The sequence below is a fragment of the Macaca nemestrina genome, chromosome 8, assembly GCF_043159975.1.
Source record: "Macaca nemestrina isolate mMacNem1 chromosome 8, mMacNem.hap1, whole genome shotgun sequence".
NCBI lineage: Eukaryota > Metazoa > Chordata > Mammalia > Primates > Cercopithecidae > Macaca > Macaca nemestrina.
In genome coordinates, this window is record NC_092132.1 from 29,785,928 (window position 1) to 29,804,909 (window position 18,982).

General features: G+C 36.6%; 1 protein-coding gene across 11 annotated transcripts in view; it reads left to right on the top strand.

Annotated features, from left to right (window-relative positions):
- LOC105475954 (transcriptional repressor GATA binding 1) overlaps nt 1-18,982 on the top strand; it is a 264,087-nt gene that overhangs the window by 49,923 nt on the left and 195,182 nt on the right. For all 11 annotated transcript variants that reach the window (XM_071067892.1, XM_011731474.3, XM_071067890.1 and 8 more), the window contains 2 exons: nt 25-953; nt 15,096-16,225. In XM_071067892.1, coding sequence (XP_070923993.1) covers nt 27-953; nt 15,096-16,225 — 2,057 coding nt within the window. In that variant the 5' untranslated portion in view covers nt 25-26. The remainder of the gene's footprint in view (nt 1-24; nt 954-15,095; nt 16,226-18,982) is intronic.

The window sequence follows — 18,982 nt, forward strand, 5'->3', positions numbered from 1 at the left end:
TGCCTTTTCCCTGTATCTTTGCAGATATGGTCCGGAAAAAGAACCCCCCTCTGAGAAACGTTGCGAGTGAAGGCGAGGGCCAGATCCTGGAGCCTATAGGTACAGAAAGCAAGGTATCTGGAAAGAACAAAGAATTTTCTGCAGATCAGATGTCAGAAAACACGGATCAGAGTGATGCTGCAGAACTAAATCATAAGGAGGAACATAGCTTGCATGTTCAAGATCCATCTTCTAGCAGTAAGAAGGACTTGAAAAGCGCGGTCCTGAGTGAGAAGGCTGGCTTCAATTATGAAAGCCCCAGTAAGGGAGGAAACCTTCCCTCCTTTCCGCATGATGAGGTGACAGACAGAAATATGTTGGCTTTCTCATGTCCAGCTGCTGGGGGAGTCTGTGAGCCCTTGAAGTCTCCTCAAAGAGCAGAGGCAGATGACCCTCAAGATATGGCCTGCACCCCCTCAGGGGACTCAGTGGAGACAAAGGAAGATCAGAAGATGTCACCAAAGGCTACGGAGGAAACAGGGCAAGCACAGAGTGGTCAAGCCAATTGTCAAGGTTTGAGCCCAGTTTCAGTGGCCTCAAAAAACCCACAAGTGCCTTCAGATGGGGGTGTAAGACTGAATAAATCCAAAACTGACTTACTGGTGAATGACAACCCAGACCCGGCACCTCTGTCTCCAGAGCTTCAGGACTTTAAATGCAATATCTGTGGATATGGTTACTATGGCAATGACCCCACAGATCTGATTAAGCACTTCCGAAAGTATCACTTAGGACTGCATAACCGCACCAGGCAGGATGCTGAGCTGGACAGCAAAATCTTGGCCCTTCATAACATGGTGCAGTTCAGCCATTCCAAAGACTTCCAGAAGGTCAACCGTTCTGTGTTTTCTGGTGTGCTGCAGGACATCAATTCTTCAAGGCCTGTTTTACTAAATGGGACCTATGATGTGCAGGTTTGTACTTCGTATTGTCTCTTTGTACAGAAAAAGTTATTAGAAATGAAATGTGAATTCTTACATACACGTTAAAACCAAGGTCCCAGTACCAGACAGGTAGCCCGCTAGATCTAGCAGAAGAGATGGACGTACTCCATAGCTACTTCATTACAAGTATATTCAGAGTTGTCTAAAGACAACTTTTAGCCTCTTATTGTGGAATACAATCCCAGCATCTTTTTTGATTTGGGAAAGTCTTTTCATGGCATTAGCTAAGCTTCACAATTCTGGACATTTTTCATGGTAATTTGATGTTTTCACAGTCTTCCAAAAATGTTACTAATCTTTATGGTTGTACATGATAATAATTCATGCCTTGTTCCAGCTTTAGATTATAAAGCTTTTGCTATAATCTTTCTTTCAGTGAGGATATTTCTTGTCTCTTGGATTAGGATTTGATTTTATATTCATCCTGACGGGTCATATTGATGGTTGCAGAGATACTCCTGAAAAGGCAAAATAATTGCAAATGAAAACTGGGATATAACATTTTACATTGATTAGAAAGAAGTAAATGTGATTTTAAGTATTAGGGACACCAGAATGACCTTGGTAGGGGCCAATAAAGCATTCCTTTCTGCATTTAAGGAAAATGACAATAATTTATGAAAGCATTTAGTAATAATTTAGATTTGTACTTTCATTAAAAACAGCCTACCTTTTTGATCTATCTTTCTGTCTCTAGTTTATGGCATATGTGAAATGGAAAAAAGAAACTGTTACCATTTTGCATAAAATGAAACATGGAACTGAGTCTAAATAAATGTATACATTTAATTTTAGTAATTTTAGCATAGTCAAAATTCACGGTCAGCTTGAGAAAGTGTATTAGATTTTGTTACAGTTTGTAAATTTTTATTGTATTATAAGGCCGGGGGGATTTCAAAACATGTTAGCTTTACTAGTAACCTTTTTTAGGAATGATTAGTAGTACCCAGAGAACTAATGAAATAAATCCCTTAAAATATCAGTCATTTTTATCAACTCGATAGCTATAGCTCATTTGCCTCAGACCTCTCTATTGACCTAATGCCAATTAAGAAAGTCAGGCAAAGAGGTTATAAATAACAGGTAGTGAACATATTTTGCAATACTTGTAAGAAGAATCAGAAGAGAAATTTCCTGGTCCTTTAAATGTCAGAATGGCAATCTTATCAGTTTAAGGGAGATGTAAAGAAGTCTTTAAACACCAGTTTCATCTTGGTAAAGCACTCTAAAAATTCTGTCTTAGTTTGTGAATTTCCACAAATAGAATTATTTCTGTGGAGCAGCAAATTAACCCAACATAATTATTATGCATAAAGCTACATGCTTTGAACTGCTGTCTATTAAAGATCATTTCACTGTCTTATGTCAGATACACTCTGCTGTCAAACTATGATTGGGAAGCAAATACGTGTTTTAGATAAAAGGGTTGGAAGTGAATAATGTCAGTATGTGAAACGGTGTTTTATAATTAGCAAGTAATATGAAGTTAATACCTGGATTTCCGGCAGGAGTTTCAGTTTGTTCACTCTAGGGACAACTTCTGAGGGAAGCTGATCTAGGCTGTCAGGAAAGCTCTAAAAATGAAAATTACTAAGGCCTATAGTTTGGAAGAATTCAGATTTTTAAACACACTTCCATTTCCCCCAAACAGTTATTTGTTAGGTTCTTGGTTATTTATAGTAAAGTTTATGTTTGGGTAGAAGGAGCTGGACACTTTTCCTGGGCAGTGATTTTAGAAGTGAAACAGATGTGTGAGCTATCAAAGTTTGAACTAATAGAACTAGAAATAAAACAGCTGATCCTCGACTATGCTGTCTGCTAAGTCCTTGCAGCACACAGCGAGGAAGACAAAAAGTGGTAGGAGAGAGCATGCAGGAACATAATCTTGTTAAGATCAAATTTTTTCCAAGATAAATAATATTGCTAAAAATAGAAAAAAGTAATCTGTGGAAAGAGTGCGTGATTATTTCAAACGATTGGATTTTGAAATGCATCTAAAGGGTTAACTTCAGTTTGTGAGGATAACGCTGAATATACTTGTAGGGCGAATGCTAATCTTGAATGCTTTGCACATATGCCAGATACTGATGCAGAAAAATGTCTGAAGATAAGTAACTTATTAATATCTTTATGCTGAAATAAATATTGAACAGTTTTTCTATACGCATAAAATGAATAAAAACGCATCTGAAATTTCCTTTTTTACCCACAAGTTTGTGTTACTGAAATGCTATTTGAGAGATTCTTTCCTTGGCGGTTAAACTTTGTGGAGGCTAAAAGCTGTGGGAGATAAAATGCTGACTATAGAATTTCTTTAATGCCGTTTTGTCAGAAACATATAGTAAGTTAATGGCCTGTGTGTGTTCTGATGAAAAGATGTTGGTAAATATGAGTATTACAGACAAAAAATCATTCAATTTTAGGAATTATTTATATAAGTCCATAATTTAAGCGAATTGAAGTAATAGATGAAGAATTCATTAATTCTTTTCAATTAAACTTGCTTTTTAAAAAACATTCAGAACAGTTGGTGGTTAATGATAGATTTATGACATTTTAGGCCATGAAAAAAGTAACAGAAGCCAAAAGCAAAAGACTGAAAGAACTCTATGGCTTTGATCTATATTTTGGTTTGACATGGATGGTTTTAAATAATTTGAATGGACTTGAGTGCAAATATGAGATATACAGTTGGGAAAAAGAAGTACAGTAGTTTAAACAAATTCTAAGATTTCTAGTTTTAAGTGCAAATTATTTCAAATATACGTGGAGGAATAATTGAAATGTAGACATGCTTGTACTGATAATATCCACTTTTGTATAAATTACATCACAAATGACTGAGTCAAAGAATTACAACTTTGTAAAAATACTGTCAAATAACAATGTTTCTTTGTGCTGCATAGTGGATAGAGCCCCAGCCGGATAATGGAGGTCACTGTAAATAGCCATCAGAAAGCCAAGACTGTCCTTTCTAAGTGTGGCTTTTATCAGATTCTCCTCCCAACACCTTGAGGTAGCATGCCCAGCCCTGAAAGCAGAAGACATGTCAATTCTTTACCAAGAAAACAAGAGAAGCTGTAATGGCTAGCTTAGAATTAATTGATTTGACCAGGATGTCAGTTTCCCAATTTTTCATTTATCCAGCATGTTCTATCAATTGTCATGCTTAAATTTTTAAAAATAATAGATGCAGCATGATTGGTTAGCTTTTCATGTAATATTTACTATCTGTATTCAGCCACTGAGGCTGCCATAGAGACCAATAATACAAGAGATCGAGTTCTTAAAAAAGTAATTACAGCTTCTTTTTATTTTTTTATTTTTATTTTTATTTTTTGAGACGAAGTCTCGCTCTGTCGCCCAGGCTGGTGTGCAGTGGCATGGTCTCTGCTCACTGCAACCTCCGCCTCCCAGGTTCAAGCGATTCTCCTACCTCAGCCTCCCGAGTAGCTGAGATTACAGGTGCCTGCCACCGTGCCTGGCTAATTTTTTTTGTATTTTTAGTAGAGACAGGGTTTCCTCATATTGGCTAGGCTGGTCTCGAACTCCTGACCTCGTGATCCACCCGCCTCGGCCTCCCAAAGTACTAGGATTACAGGTGTGAGCCACTGCGCCTTGCCAGCTTCTTTCTTTTTAATCTGCTTTATTATGCTTGTATTTAAACCATTGCTGAATGGAGGCCTGAATTAACGACGCGGCCTTTGCTGTTTCATTAGGGCTTAATGTGCTGTGCATTGGGTGTTTGCATCATCTTTATTGGGGAGCTTTTAGCACTCAGATCAGGTTATAAAAGTAGGAGTCTTGTCAAGTTGTGCTTCCCATGGGAAAGTGTTTATGCAATCCCAAGTTCACATGCTCATGATATATTTGTTGCCTTTTCATATTAGTAAATTCTTTTTTATTACTGCATTATTCAGGACTCTAAGAAGGTAGTTACTGGTTTCCAGCTATTAAATTTATTTTGGCCCTTAATGAAATTCTAAGGCTAATAGAAGAATCACATGATTAACTTACGAAGGACTGTCTTATGTTTGATCTAGGAGTGTTACATTTCTATGTTGTAAATATTTTTATCAGAGTTGCACAATATGTCATGTTAGAAGCAGGAAGAACAGATTTTAGAGAGAGGAAGTCATTCTTCGGATTTGTATCTTCAACAGATTTAATTGTATGAGTTTATAGATCTTTAACATGTATTAGTACAATCGTTTGAGCAGGGGATTCCAGTTTGGTTTGAAAAAGAAAAAAAATATCAGAGACCATTAATCTCATTGTGGTTTATTTTGACTTGTCTTGAATTTTACTTCTAAACATTTATTTTTTGCCTTCACATTTTCTTTGATCTGGAGTAGGAGGGAAGTTGTAGATCTTAGCACGTTCTGTTTCTTTGTTTTTCCGAGTTGAGGACAATTTCAGTTTAGAAAAACTGGTGAATGAGACTTTAATCAATTCAGACTGTCATAGAATAGAGAATGTTTGGCATATGAACCCACACTTCTTTTTCAGGTCTGTGTCTCTTTAACAAGTAATAAAGTGTGCAAAATAAGACATATGCTCACTTCAAGGCCATAAAGAGAGACAAAGGTCTGGTATTTACCGGGTTATTTTCATCAGTGGAGATGGCAGAGCTAAATAATGTAGCCACTCTAGTAGAATAGTTCAACTGTCATTACTAATCCCTTTACCTGCATGTCAGTTGAATCTTTTTTGACCTTGTTCATGACAGTTGGTATCATCTTTGATTTTCGGTTTATTTGTTATCATTTAAAAGAACATGTATAATTTTATTGAATATCAGAATTTTTCTCTAGGCAGAATGTTTAGGAGAATAAATTGTGGTTATCAGTGGATTCGATCAAATTTAGCATTATTCAACTCCTAAGAAAACGTTTTACCTCTCCTGTGGCCTGCTCTGCTAACTATCTCAAGTCGGGAGACTATTCAGTGTTTTTTCTTTCTTGGATCATTGTAATTACAGCATACGTGCAGCTGTTAGAAACACAGATATGTAAGTAGTGTGCCAATACAGGGGAAAGTTTGGAGAGAGAAAGTTGTTCTGTTCATTTTCTGATTTCTTTTGTGGAGTCTGATTCTGACAGTCATTAGACCATAGATCTCTTGAATTCTTCATCAGGTGATCCACATTTTGAAGCAAATGTTATACATTTTCAGAACATCATATAAACCCTTGTTTAATTTTAATTGAAAATCAAATGTAAAATTTATTTTTCTGTCTTACATTTAAGTTGATTCATACTTCTTTCATCTTTTAGCTTACATCATCAAAATTTGTACAGCTCCCTTATTTTTTTCCAATTTTGAATTTGCCTCTAATAATAGCTAAAATTTACTAAGGGTTTCTTACATGTGTATATGAAGCTCAGTTCTTTACATGTGTTAATCAACTCATCTTCATAATGGCCCTAGAAGTAAACACTAACCTTATGTCCATTTAAAAATATAAGGAAACAGCATAGATTAAAGTATCATGCCCAATATCACAGAGTTGCATAAGTAGAGAGAATGGGATGTAAAGCAGGATAGATAGGCCACGGAAGCCTGTCTTCACAACCACACTGATATATGGCCTGGTCAAACATGAGCCCGAGTTTACTGCCAATAGCAAAGCAATAGAAGATAGGCCAATTGCATATAAGGGAGGAGATAGAAGACTGGTAAATCAGAGCTCTTTGATGCAGTCTCTGTGAATCACATTGATTTTGGGGACTTGGGTGATTTCTTTGAGATTGTCTGCTATCTGCTCCGTGTAGTGTAATGCTACCTTATTTGAACTTACTAAGCTTCTAGTCGAAATCAGTAAAAAGAAAATTAAATTTGCTGATTCGTCTTTTTAAAATTACTGTGATTCATTTTCCCTGGTACTTTTGCTGCAGAAATTAGTTCTGGTAGAGTGAGTAAGGTGCAAATTTTGATGTAATCAATTAAGGATATAATGTTTGATCCCCAAATTAAGGGACATTTCATCCATGTGTTTGACTTATTTTGTACTCCCCTCATTTAGAGGACTTTGTTTTAGGAATTTATGATTTAAATGATGGTCTGAAAATTGTCTTATGCTCTTCTAGTTACCAAGCACAATTTAGTTTTTTTTTTTTTTTTCCATGCAGATTACATGTTAAGGAGATACACTCCATTCCCATTTATGTCCTTCAAGGCTATGTAATTAAGGTTTTATCCTCTGCCTACATTCAGCGCAGGAATGGGTGTGGAAGCAGCAAACAAATCGGAATGCCTTTAGAGTGTCCAATTTGTAGTGTGCTGGGTTCTCCAGCCGTGCTTGGAGCTGTGTGATTTCATTGAATTCAGAAAGTGATAGACGGGTGGGACATAGTGAGAAGTTGGGGAATTCAGAGTCTCCTGGCCTAGCATTTCTCCTTTCACATTTAGGCGAACTGTTGATATAAAGTTAAAGAATGCCTGCATCCTTTCATGTGTCCAGGAACATATTTGGGAATCTTATAATGATTAAATGATGGCTTGTTCCAAGACCTGTTTTTCCAGCTGATGGGAAGCTCCACCTTGGTATTCATTGGCACTTCAAAGTCAACATATGTAAAAGTGAAGTCCCCCACAACTTCCTTTTTGCCTCCTTTCTTCTTTACTCCTGTTTTCAACTAAGTCAGGCTGGAAATCATGGAGTTACCTTGAATTTCTTTCTGATATCATGCCCCAAACATTTGAGTAGTATGCCCCATTGTTCCCTTCTTTATTCTTTTACTGTTACTTCTTTCAAGTAAATCCTTATGGATTTCTTTTCTGTTGTTCTATCTTTATCTTCCCCTCTTGTCTCTTCCTTTCCCTTCTCTTCTCACCTCCCATTCTTTCCTCCTCCTCTTCATCTTCCTCTCCTTTCCTTTGATTTCTTTTTTTTCTCTTCTTTCTTTTTTCTTCTTCCTTCTGTTTTTATTTCCTTCCTCATTCCCTCTTCTTCCTCCTCTCTTTTGCCTCTTTTTGTCTGTTCTTTTCTTCTGTCCTCCTTCTCTCTTTTTTCTTCCTTTCTGCTTCTCTTTTTTCGTCCTCCTTCCTTTCTCTTTTTCTCCCTCCCTCTCACCTTCCTTTCTTCCTTCTTTCCTTTAATTTTTAAAAATTCTATTTATAGATGACTTGTCCTACATTTTAGAGCAAGTATGGGACTACTTCTGTTAAAAAGCATATCATCTAATTATACTTCCTTATGTAAATATCAGCTCTCCAATAACACATTACCTTTCTACATTAAATCTCACTATTCTTCTAGAAGGGATAATAGTAAGAACAAGGCTAGCACATTTATATTACTTATTACATAGCAAGCACCATTATGTAGCAGATTCCATTTCAAGATTTGATAATGTCTCAACCCTCCTCAGTATTTCCTGAGAGCAGCTTGCATTGTCTTACTCTCACTGTTGATTTTACTGGTTTTGTTTCCTTCACCTGAAATGCCCTTCCATGATCACTGCCTTTGAGGCTAATCTTCACATGTCAGCTCATCTGTCCACAGCTCAGTTGTTACTTCTGGGAGCCTTTGCTAACTCCTCAGTCTGGGTTAGGGGCTCTTCCTCTGTGTTGTCATGGAACCTGTTACACGTCTCAGCAGAAGCATGTATTCCACTGTTGTGATCTTTTTAGTTGTGAGCTTTTTGTGCTAAACCATAGACATGTTGTGATTTTGGACTATGTCATTCTTTTTGTATTTCCAGTGCTTGGCACATAGTAGATGTGTTAAAACAGTAACCCTCCCTGGAGGAAGGATGTGCTATATTTTCAGAGATTACATTTTCTCTCTTCCCATTAAGATGCTCTTTAGAATACACGTGCAATTCTGACATATCTCTGTTATGAACCAGTAGCACCTGCAGGTTGGCTGCTGTAGAGGAGTGCTATGGGGAATTCACTTAGCTTTGTAACCCACTTGAACTGCATTTTCTCTTGCTTATTTTTCCCATAAAAGATTGTCTTCCAAATTATTAAGATAGACTTTTTTTTTTTTTTTTTTGATATGGAGTCTTGCGCTGTTGCTCAGGCTGAACTGCAGTGGCACGGTCTCGGCTCACTGCAACCTCTGCCTCCCAGGCTCAAGCGATTCTCCTGCCTCAGCCTCCCGAGTAGCTGGGATTACAGGCACCCACTACCACACCCAGCTAATTTTTGTATTTTTAGTTGAGACAGGATTTCACCACGCCAGGCTGGTCTCGAACGCCTGATCTCAGGTGATCTGCCCACCTCGGCCTCCCAAAGTGCTGGGATTACAGGCATGAGCCACTGTCCCCGGGCTAGTAAGATGGACTTTAAGATTTATTGGTACTCTGTCATCTGAAATACCAGATAACTATAGAAAAATTAATTCAGAATTATACTGAGTAAAATGAGAAAACCAGTTTAGGGTAAACTGTTTATTGCTATAATGCAAAAAGCCGGTAATAAAAATGTGCATAATGAGGAATATGTAGTATATTCTTCTTCAATGTGCCCAGTATAGGAGTTTAAGTTTTGGTTTCTCCCGTATCCTACCCTGCCATTGGTTGGCTCTTATATTATAAATCCAAATAAGGGAGTTGCTACAGTGTCACTGATAGGAATAAACCTCGGAAATAAGCTATGCATGGCATGAGATTAAGATGATGCCATATAATTAGATTTGTTGTTGAGATTCTTAAACATTTATTCTCCATCAAAAGTATATCACTGAAACACACTCTGTATTCTAGAATTTTTTTTGGAAGCACTATATATGCAGAAAAATTCCCGATATATATAAACAGATTAATTAGACTGCAGTTATTTTCAGCTAAGATCGGCCCTTACAGATTTTTTCAAGTTATTTGAAATATTAGTATTTGAACAATGATTTTTTTTAACAACTTAGCTTTTTATTTTTAAGCTTTTACCTCTTTGACTATCAGCCCATAACCTCAAGTTCTCTTAGATTAGTACCCTTATAATTGTCTCTGTTGCTATCAATTATAGTACTTGAAAATGAACCACATCTAAGAAAAGGTTTGTGTTTAGTTCAAACAGCTCTTTCTTTGCTGCGTTGAAAATAAGTACATGTGTTGAAGTGTCATTTTAAGAGCTCTGAGGCTTTAAGAAATATTTTCCTTTGACATATTATTTTAGATATTATTATTATTAGTTTTTACTCCATATTATTGGAAGGAAAGAAGGAAACTGATATTAATGACCTTGAAAAAAACCAACCCTTTTATATTCTTCATTTCTATGGTAAAACATTTTTTTGTGTGTAAAAAGACATATGTAAGTAAATTATAAATGAAAGCCATGAAAAACACTTCATGGATGGAACAGTTTTTAAAACTAGGGCTAAAATCAAATATAAAAAGCCATGCTAGTCCTTAGTCAGTAAAAAAGACTTTAAAATCTGTTCATTTTTCTGCCTTAATTGTTTTAGGTGTTTTTATATAACTTTAATTCACAATCAAAGGACTCCATAGGCAGTCATTTGCTTGTGGATAAAAGATGCATTTTGTAGTTTCTTGAAGAAGGCCATGTATGGCAGGTCAAGTCAGTGGCAAGGGTGCCATGAAGTACTGTGGCCAGGGTATCTCAGGTAACTCAGGGGCCTTGGTGAGAAATTTTCATCTGCTTACCTCTGCCTTCGCTCATTCAGTCAAAATGCATTGAGCCCCTGCTTTCTTCTAGATATGAATAAGACTATTCCTGTAGCTCAAGAAGGAATATAAACAGAAGCATTAGCTTAGTAACAACAGATTGAACCTTTGCATTTACAGCTAAGAATATTGATAGTGACAAGTGTGTGAGTTTGTCACTGAATGAATTTACCACTTCCCTTCTATTTAATCTCTTTATCTCATTTGCAGGAAAAATTTACTTGAATGATTCATTTTGTTAAATAATAATCCTATCTATGCACATGTCAAGTGTGCTATCTAATATGGTATTCCCTAGCAAATGTGGCTGTTTAAATTTTAGGCTGGGCATGGTGGTGCATGCCATAATCCCAACACTTTGCGAGGCCAAGGGAAGTGGCTAGCTTGAGCCTAGGAGTTCAAGACCAGTCTGGGCAACATGGCGAAACCCTGTTTCCACAAAAAATACAAAAATTAACTGGGTATGGTGGCGTGTGTCTATTTTCCTAACTACTCTGGAGGCTGAGGTGAGAGGATTCGCTTGAGCCCAGGAGGCGGAGGTTACAGTGAGCGGAGATCGTGTCACTGCACTCCAGCCTGGGTGACAGAGACCCTGCCTCTAAAAAAGAAATTTTTAAAATATATACATTTCAGTTAATTACAAATAAATTAATGAAATGCTAAGAAAAATACATGAAAGTAAATTTAAAAATTAGTTCTTCATTTTTACCAAGCCTACTTGTGGCTAGTGGCTACCATATTGGCCAAGGAAGGCTGTGGAACATTTTAATCATCTCAGGGAATACTATTGGACAGCACAAATCTATAGTTCTCACTTGATCCTCATAATAATCCCATAAAATGACAAGTTGTACAGTATTATATCCATAGAGGCCAGGAAACCGAGGTGCCAGGAGGTTAAATAATGGATCTTTTCATAGAATTTGAGCTAGAGAACTTCCTCTAGAAGCAAATAAATACAGGCAGATGTAAATACAAATGAATAAAGGGTTTTATCTACAATTTTTTAATCTTAAAATGTAAGATTGTCTGCCTCTTCAATATTATATGTCTAATATCTATCGCAGAGTCTGACACAAGCCGAACACTTAGTTATTACTAATTAGAGAGATAAATACATGTAGTTTTTGGCCCAAGCAGAAATTACAGTTTAATATAATTGTAAAAATTTGGATATCTTTACCAAAGGAACTGCTGGGTTTAAAGGGTTATAATTAAAGTTCTGGTTAGCAAAAGAAGGAAGTTTGAAAGCTGTGCTCTTTATTCTCCTTGCACTCTCTTTTTAGTATAGTCATAGATAAGAAGCAGTAAATTTTTCTACTCCACGTTGGATTTAGCCATTTGAAAAGTTTGCAATGTTCTATGAATGTGTAGGCATTGTTTCCAGACAATACGTTTCAATAAACCATTGCTGCAAACACTTATTTTGCGTAATTGTTCTCACTGTATATTTGTTTTTACCCTAGAAAAGAATAGATTTAAAATGGGGTATCTGGGGCATGCAAATAAAATGAATGTGGTCAATAGACACAAGTAGTGTCTCCTAAAATAATAAATTTTGTTTTACTGTAAAATGGCATTTAAATTTTGTATGTCAGTTATATTTCACTATGACTTGAATGTACCTCTAGTAGTATAGAAAGTATAAAAATTGCCACAAATAGAGCTTTTAGATTTTCTTTTTGAAAGAAAAAAGGAATAGAACACTGTCATTATGTTTTCCAAAACTGCTTTTTAAAATATGTAATTCTAATATTGTATTAGCTTTTAATAATATATAATACTAATATTATTTGCTGATATTAACCAAAAAGGCAAGTATGTAACCTATAGAAGTGTCAGTATTGTTCTTGCCATTAAATGAGATCCATGAGTTTTCATTTGCCAGCTTGACTTTTGAAAGAGCAGTCAATAGTATGAAGGTATTTATTCTTCAGCATAATTAAAATATATAGCCCTTAAAAGCTTCTTAAATAATGAAGTTGGCACATTTTCCCTGGGTTAAAAAAAACACACCTAGACACGTACACCAACTTCAAAGACCTAACTCGTTTTTTATAGCTTAGTTAATCCTAAACCAAAATGCTTTACTGACAATTTTTCACAAAATTGCCTTTCTTTCGTAGTCCCCTTCTCCTGATAGTATTGATTCGTAGCCTGGGTTTTCTGAATTCTTAGGTTGTTTTTAAATAACAGCAACCTTTTTAGGATGTTGGGATGCTTAGTAATAATTTAAATCCACTTCAAAATCATATGTTTAGGGATTTCTTAAGTGTATGTATGCTCTTTGTTCAGCCCTTTCAGTGTGGTCATGGCACATGAGGCTTAAAGATTGCAAAATCAAAGAAATAGTGATGATGCCTGGTGGTTTCTTGGGAATCTTGGTTCAACAAGCAGAAGTTCAAAGCATTTTATAATAGGGAAGCTTGGTAACGCTGATGCAATGTGAAAGCTTAAACAAGAACATTTTTTATCTCTAGATTTTGCACACTTTCTTTCTTTGCCTATGTTAAAGAAGAAGGGGATACATCTGAATGTATCCCTTTTGAATCAAGTTTAAGTTCCAGAACAAAGAACCTGATTGATGGCTATCCATTTAAATGTGTGTGTGTGTGTGTGTGTGTGTGTGTGTATATATATGTGTATATATATATATATGTATATATATATATATTTTTTTTTGGCAAATAAACTTTCTCTTTACCTCCACTGAATTGGGAAATATATGTATAGATTTTTATAATATTATGAATTGTATTTCAGTGCAAGTTTTAGTTGCTTTAGTCACTTAAATACTAGATTAGAATGCTCTATTCTGTATACCTGAGTGTATGACTTTGAAATCTCTCACACCATTGAATGATTGTCGGTTTGCTGCCTGGAAGGGTGCCCCATTCTTAGCTTTCTGGCTGGTTGATACTCTGTCATCGACAGACTGAAATCTATGCGATTTGGGTGGTGGCTATAGACATTGCGTAATGCGAAACATTACATCCTTTGATTAAAGGCTGTGGGAAACTTTTGTAAGTTCCTATCTTAATGTACAGTAAATGTTGAGTTGTTTATGTATTAATGCACATTTCTTAGAACTATAATACTGGATATGAATTTAGAGGTTGCCCCAGTTGAAGAAGCTATTGGCCAGAGAGGTTAAGTAACTTGATCAAGGTCACATCTCTTTTTAATAGCAAAAAGAATACTTCAATCTTAGTCCTGTACAATAGAGGTACAAACATATCTCTCAGTGTACTACAGCAATATTATTTGCATTTCAAATAGAGCCTTTACATGATTTTGAGATGCCTGAGACTTTTCTCATGGAGTGATTTGGATATGAACAGCAATCACACGTGTCATTTTTGAACAGCTGTTGAAGAAGGCAGAACATGATTATGCCACTTGCTTAATATATTACATCTGGTTGCTGGGAAAATTTAAAAATTCCCTGGTGGTTGGAAGAGAATTTTTTCCCCCCTTTTTGGAGTATTTCATTCAAAAACTCTATTTTAAACTCTGAATTTTGGCTGCTCAGTGGTGGCTTAATTGTACTCCTATTGAGATACACACTGAGAATGGAGGAAGGATTTTACGTAAAGTGCCCTTTGAAGGCTTTCATAGTCCTGATTCCATGTAATTTCATAATTTGGGAAAGAAAGCAGAGCTGTAGTTATTTTTATGGTGGAATTATTTCATTTTGCCATTCAAACATCTCCATGACCTACTCATGTGAGAAGTTGGGAGCCCTTTGCAATGAAACAGAACCGTAATCAAATAAGGCCCTGGAAGATTTTTCTTTTTTGTTTGTTTGTTCTAGATTGGGAAACATTCAAAATTCTTTATTTACATGGTTCTTCTTCACTAGTATTTCCTGCATACTCAATTCATCTTTTTGTTTGTTTGTTTCACTGAGCTTTAATTATAAGCCATTTTGGGTGGTCATTTGAGCACCTGTATTTTACCTAAAACAGAGACCTCATCTTTGCCTGCAGCCTCATTGCTGTAGGAACTGAACAGAATATTTCATTGGAGAACATCTGCCTTGAGTACTTTTTGAGCAAGTGCCTCTAGTTTTGACAGTAACGCCTCACCTTTTGAAAAGAAATCCCATGTGATTAGGATGCTTCTGTAGGAGTGTGATTTGAAGGAGGCAATAGTAAAACGTACTGTGTTGAAAATTGTTTTCTTAGTTTAAAAAATGTATTATTCAGTCTTTCAAATTATGGTACATTTATTACTTACCCTCACCTGTTACTTTGGCCTACAGTGTATAACATAATGAGCCTCTCAAAGAGTAACTGTTGAGAAATGAAGAGTGAATTTATTTGGCTCTGTGATTATTCAAGTGATTTCATAATAAGCAGGAGTACTATTGTATTTTTTGATGTGGAATACTTGGCAGTACCCTCCCCCTCCCCTGCAGAGGACCCATTGAATTAATGACACCTCAGAAGTAAAGTCCATTTCTTCTTTTCTCCAGGTGACTTCAGGTGGAACATTCATTGGCATTGGACGGAAAACACCAGATTGCCAAGGAAACACCAAGTATTTCCGCTGTAAATTCTGCAATTTCACTTATATGGGCAACTCGTCCACCGAATTAGAACAACATTTTCTTCAGACTCACCCAAACAAAATAAAAGCTTCTCTCCCCTCCTCTGAGGTTGCAAAACCTTCAGAGAAAAACTCTAACAAGTCCATCCCGGCACTTCGATCCAGTGATTCTGGAGACTTGGGAAAATGGCAGGACAAGATAACAGTCAAAGCAGGAGACGACACTCCTGTTGGGTACTCAGTGCCCATCAAGCCCCTCGATTCCTCGAGACAAAATGGTACAGAGGCCACCAGTTACTACTGGTGTAAATTTTGTAGTTTCAGCTGTGAGTCATCTAGCTCACTTAAACTGCTAGAACATTATGGCAAGCAGCACGGAGCAGTGCAGTCAGGCGGCCTTAATCCAGAGTTGAATGATAAGCTTTCCAGGGGCTCTGTCATTAATCAGAATGATCTAGCCAAAAGTTCAGAAGGAGAGACAATGAGCAAGGCAGACAAGAGCTCGAGTGGGGCTAAAAAGAAGGACTTCTCCAGCAAGGGAGCCGAGGATAATATGGTAACGAGCTATAATTGTCAGTTCTGTGACTTCCGATATTCCAAAAGCCATGGCCCTGATGTAATTGTAGTGGGGCCTCTTCTCCGTCATTATCAACAGCTCCATAACATTCACAAGTGTACCATTAAACACTGTCCATTCTGTCCCAGAGGACTTTGCAGCCCAGAAAAGCACCTTGGAGAAATTACTTATCCGTTTGCTTGTAGAAAAAGTAATTGTTCCCACTGTGCACTCTTGCTTCTGCACTTGTCTCCTGGGGCAGCCGGAAGCTCACGAGTCAAGCATCAGTGCCATCAGTGTTCATTCACCACCCCTGACGTAGATGTACTCCTCTTTCACTATGAGGGTGTGCATGAGTCCCAAGCATCAGATGTCAAACAAGAAGCGAATCACCTGCAAGGATCGGATGGGCAGCAGGCTGTCAAGGAAAGCAAAGAACACTCATGTACCAAATGTGATTTTATTACCCAGGTGGAAGAAGAGATTTCCCGACACTACAGGTGAGTCAAAGGGGGGTAGGTCAGGAGGAATATACAAATAAAATAATAGAAAAAATCCACAGAAAGAGGGCTGAACCAGGAATTGTTGGGAGTGATTCCGATGACTTGGGGAAGTTATAGGAGAAGACCACATAAAAGATCATCACAGATTTGCAGGTGGTATAGTTATAGCTGTGATCACTGTAGACTTTAATTTGGTTCCTTCTTTTGGACTGTATGCTCATGTTTGATACTTGTTTTATACCATTTACTGGTTGTCTTTTTAAATTCACAGTGATTCTAATAATGCTGATGAGTTTACTAATTTATCATAGTCCATTTATTTGTCCTTACTAAATATGACTCCATATCCTATATTTTTTTGACAGGGCAGCTCCCAAATGAAAGTTACTATTGTAAATATATCCTATTCTCTATTCTGAGAAAAAATTTTGAGAACCTGTTGCTCATTTTTATTTTAAAATGAGATTATATATTCTTCTAGCTTTGAACAATTCTGCAGCATCCTTGTTTGGCATATAAACAGTAATCTAAAGGTGAGAATTTTTGTAATATGTGTGATTTTGGATGTAGACTTGCTCCTCCAAGTAGGTAAAACTGCTTGAGTTATTCCAGATTCTTAAATGGATGTGGGATGTTTGTGTTTTCCTTCTGCTTTCACTCTATTCTCTTTATAAACATTAACTTTCCCAGTTAATCTTTTATAATATCTAGAGATAAGTATAGGATATGTATCTTTATTTCATTTATGCATTCATTCTTTACTTAATTAATGTCAAAACTCCTATTGTACCAGGCATTGAATGAATATAGAAGAGAAGACATAGTCAGTGCCCTCATGGAACTTATAGTTTAGTAGGAAAGATGAGACACTTAGATGATTACAAGAGTAGTAATTGTCATAAAAGATGAAGTGCCAGGCAGTGTGTTTGAATATAATGATAACATAACCTAATATGGTAGATTAGGAAATGCCTTCCTGGGGAAGGAGCATTTAAACTGAGCCTTGGTTATAAATAGGAATTAGTTCAGCAAAGCGTTGGTGGTACCCTGCATTTAGGTATTATTTAGTGCTCATTGGGTACTTTCTTATTATTATGCCTTTGGCATCAAAGTAGAAAGTTTTGCTTATTCTATCAATATCCTAGTCTAAAAATCTACTCATTTCAATTTCTATACCCCAAGATGTTAAACAGTTTCTTCCACTCCTTTTAAAAGTTGTGTGTTAGTGCGAGTGTGTGTATGTTTTTTCAGTCACCAGTAATGAAGCAGTTCATATCCAACAATAGGCTAATAATGTTAGATGTTAATTTGAAGGACATCCCAGTGCTCACAGTGAATCAAAATGTTCAGAAAACACTTACTTGAGATTTACACTGTTTAATTTATAAGGTCAGCCCTGGGAAAGATACAGTCCTGCAATCAAATATGTGTTCACACTTGCAATGAGTGTTTCTGGCTCCTCTGATGTTAGCTGCATGTTAATTTATTTCTGAGGCTCGCAGACATCAGCTGCTTTCTGAGCTCTGCCAGTGTGGATATATGCGTATGTGCACATTGTTCATGTACATTTGTTGAGTGATGTAAAAATCAGATAGTCCATTCTTTTTTTGAAAAGGACAAGGACGATTTTGAGAAATCGTCATGATTTTCTTTAATCATGAGGGAACCAGCCAGCACACACACACATCATGGAACTGCGTACCCACGTATGTGCACACACACACACGCACACGTGCACGCACACTTATTCTGATACATCTAGCTACCAGTACAGTTGGACAAGTGGTTTTTCTATTGATGCAGCTGAGGCATTGCTTGAGAATCTGTCTGGGAAAACAGGGTTTTCACATGCTTTAGGTAAACAAAATAATCCCCCAAGAAATAAAATATGAATAAAACTATTACTGAATACTGTCAGAATTTAGTTAATATTCAGTGATGAAAGTAAGCTCTAGAGAAAAGAGAACTATTCTTTTCTTGTTCACCACTGATTCTGCACGATTTAACACAGTGGCAGGATGCCTAATGGGAGTTCAGTGAATATCTTTATGTAAATGAGATCCCTGTGAGTTTTTGACTTCACAGTAGTTATGAATAAGCTGAGATTTCCAAGGTGAGCTACATTTTAATCCTCCACTATTATATGGTCTTGGAACCCTTCTGTGGACCTAGGCTTCTATACCAAATGGGAGTTGCCTGTTCATTTTGAATTTAAGTCAACTTCTCAGCATTTTATTAGCTAAAAATTTAAATAGCACTTGTCCATAGGGCATTAAAATATTCTTGCACTTATGTTTAAATCCTGATAGAGTTTGGCTGACCACAGATCCTTTAAGGTGCTGAGTAGTTTATTGCTCATCAGTTTCTGAGTTATTATAGAGATATTTGAAATTTGGAGCCTTCCGATTTCAGAAGTCACAGCTTAGCCGGAAAGATAAAGAAACTCTACTGAAAGCTGAACAGTAATAGCGGCCCCAGAGATGTGAAAGGACATAGTCACGTGGATGTTCAGAACTTTATCTGCTATCAAAGCATTTTCCAAAAATGCCCCATTTTTAAGATAGAATAAGAGGACAAGTGTACCTTATCACATAGTATCTGTATAATTAAATTTGTTTACTCAGATTATTCATGTTGGGAAACTTCTGCCATAATTCTATGTTATTTCTGTGAAACATTCTAGGCTTTTGAGTGCTCTATATAGAAGACTTAACGGTGTAGTAAAAATCAGCATAAGCCGTGAACTGTGTACAG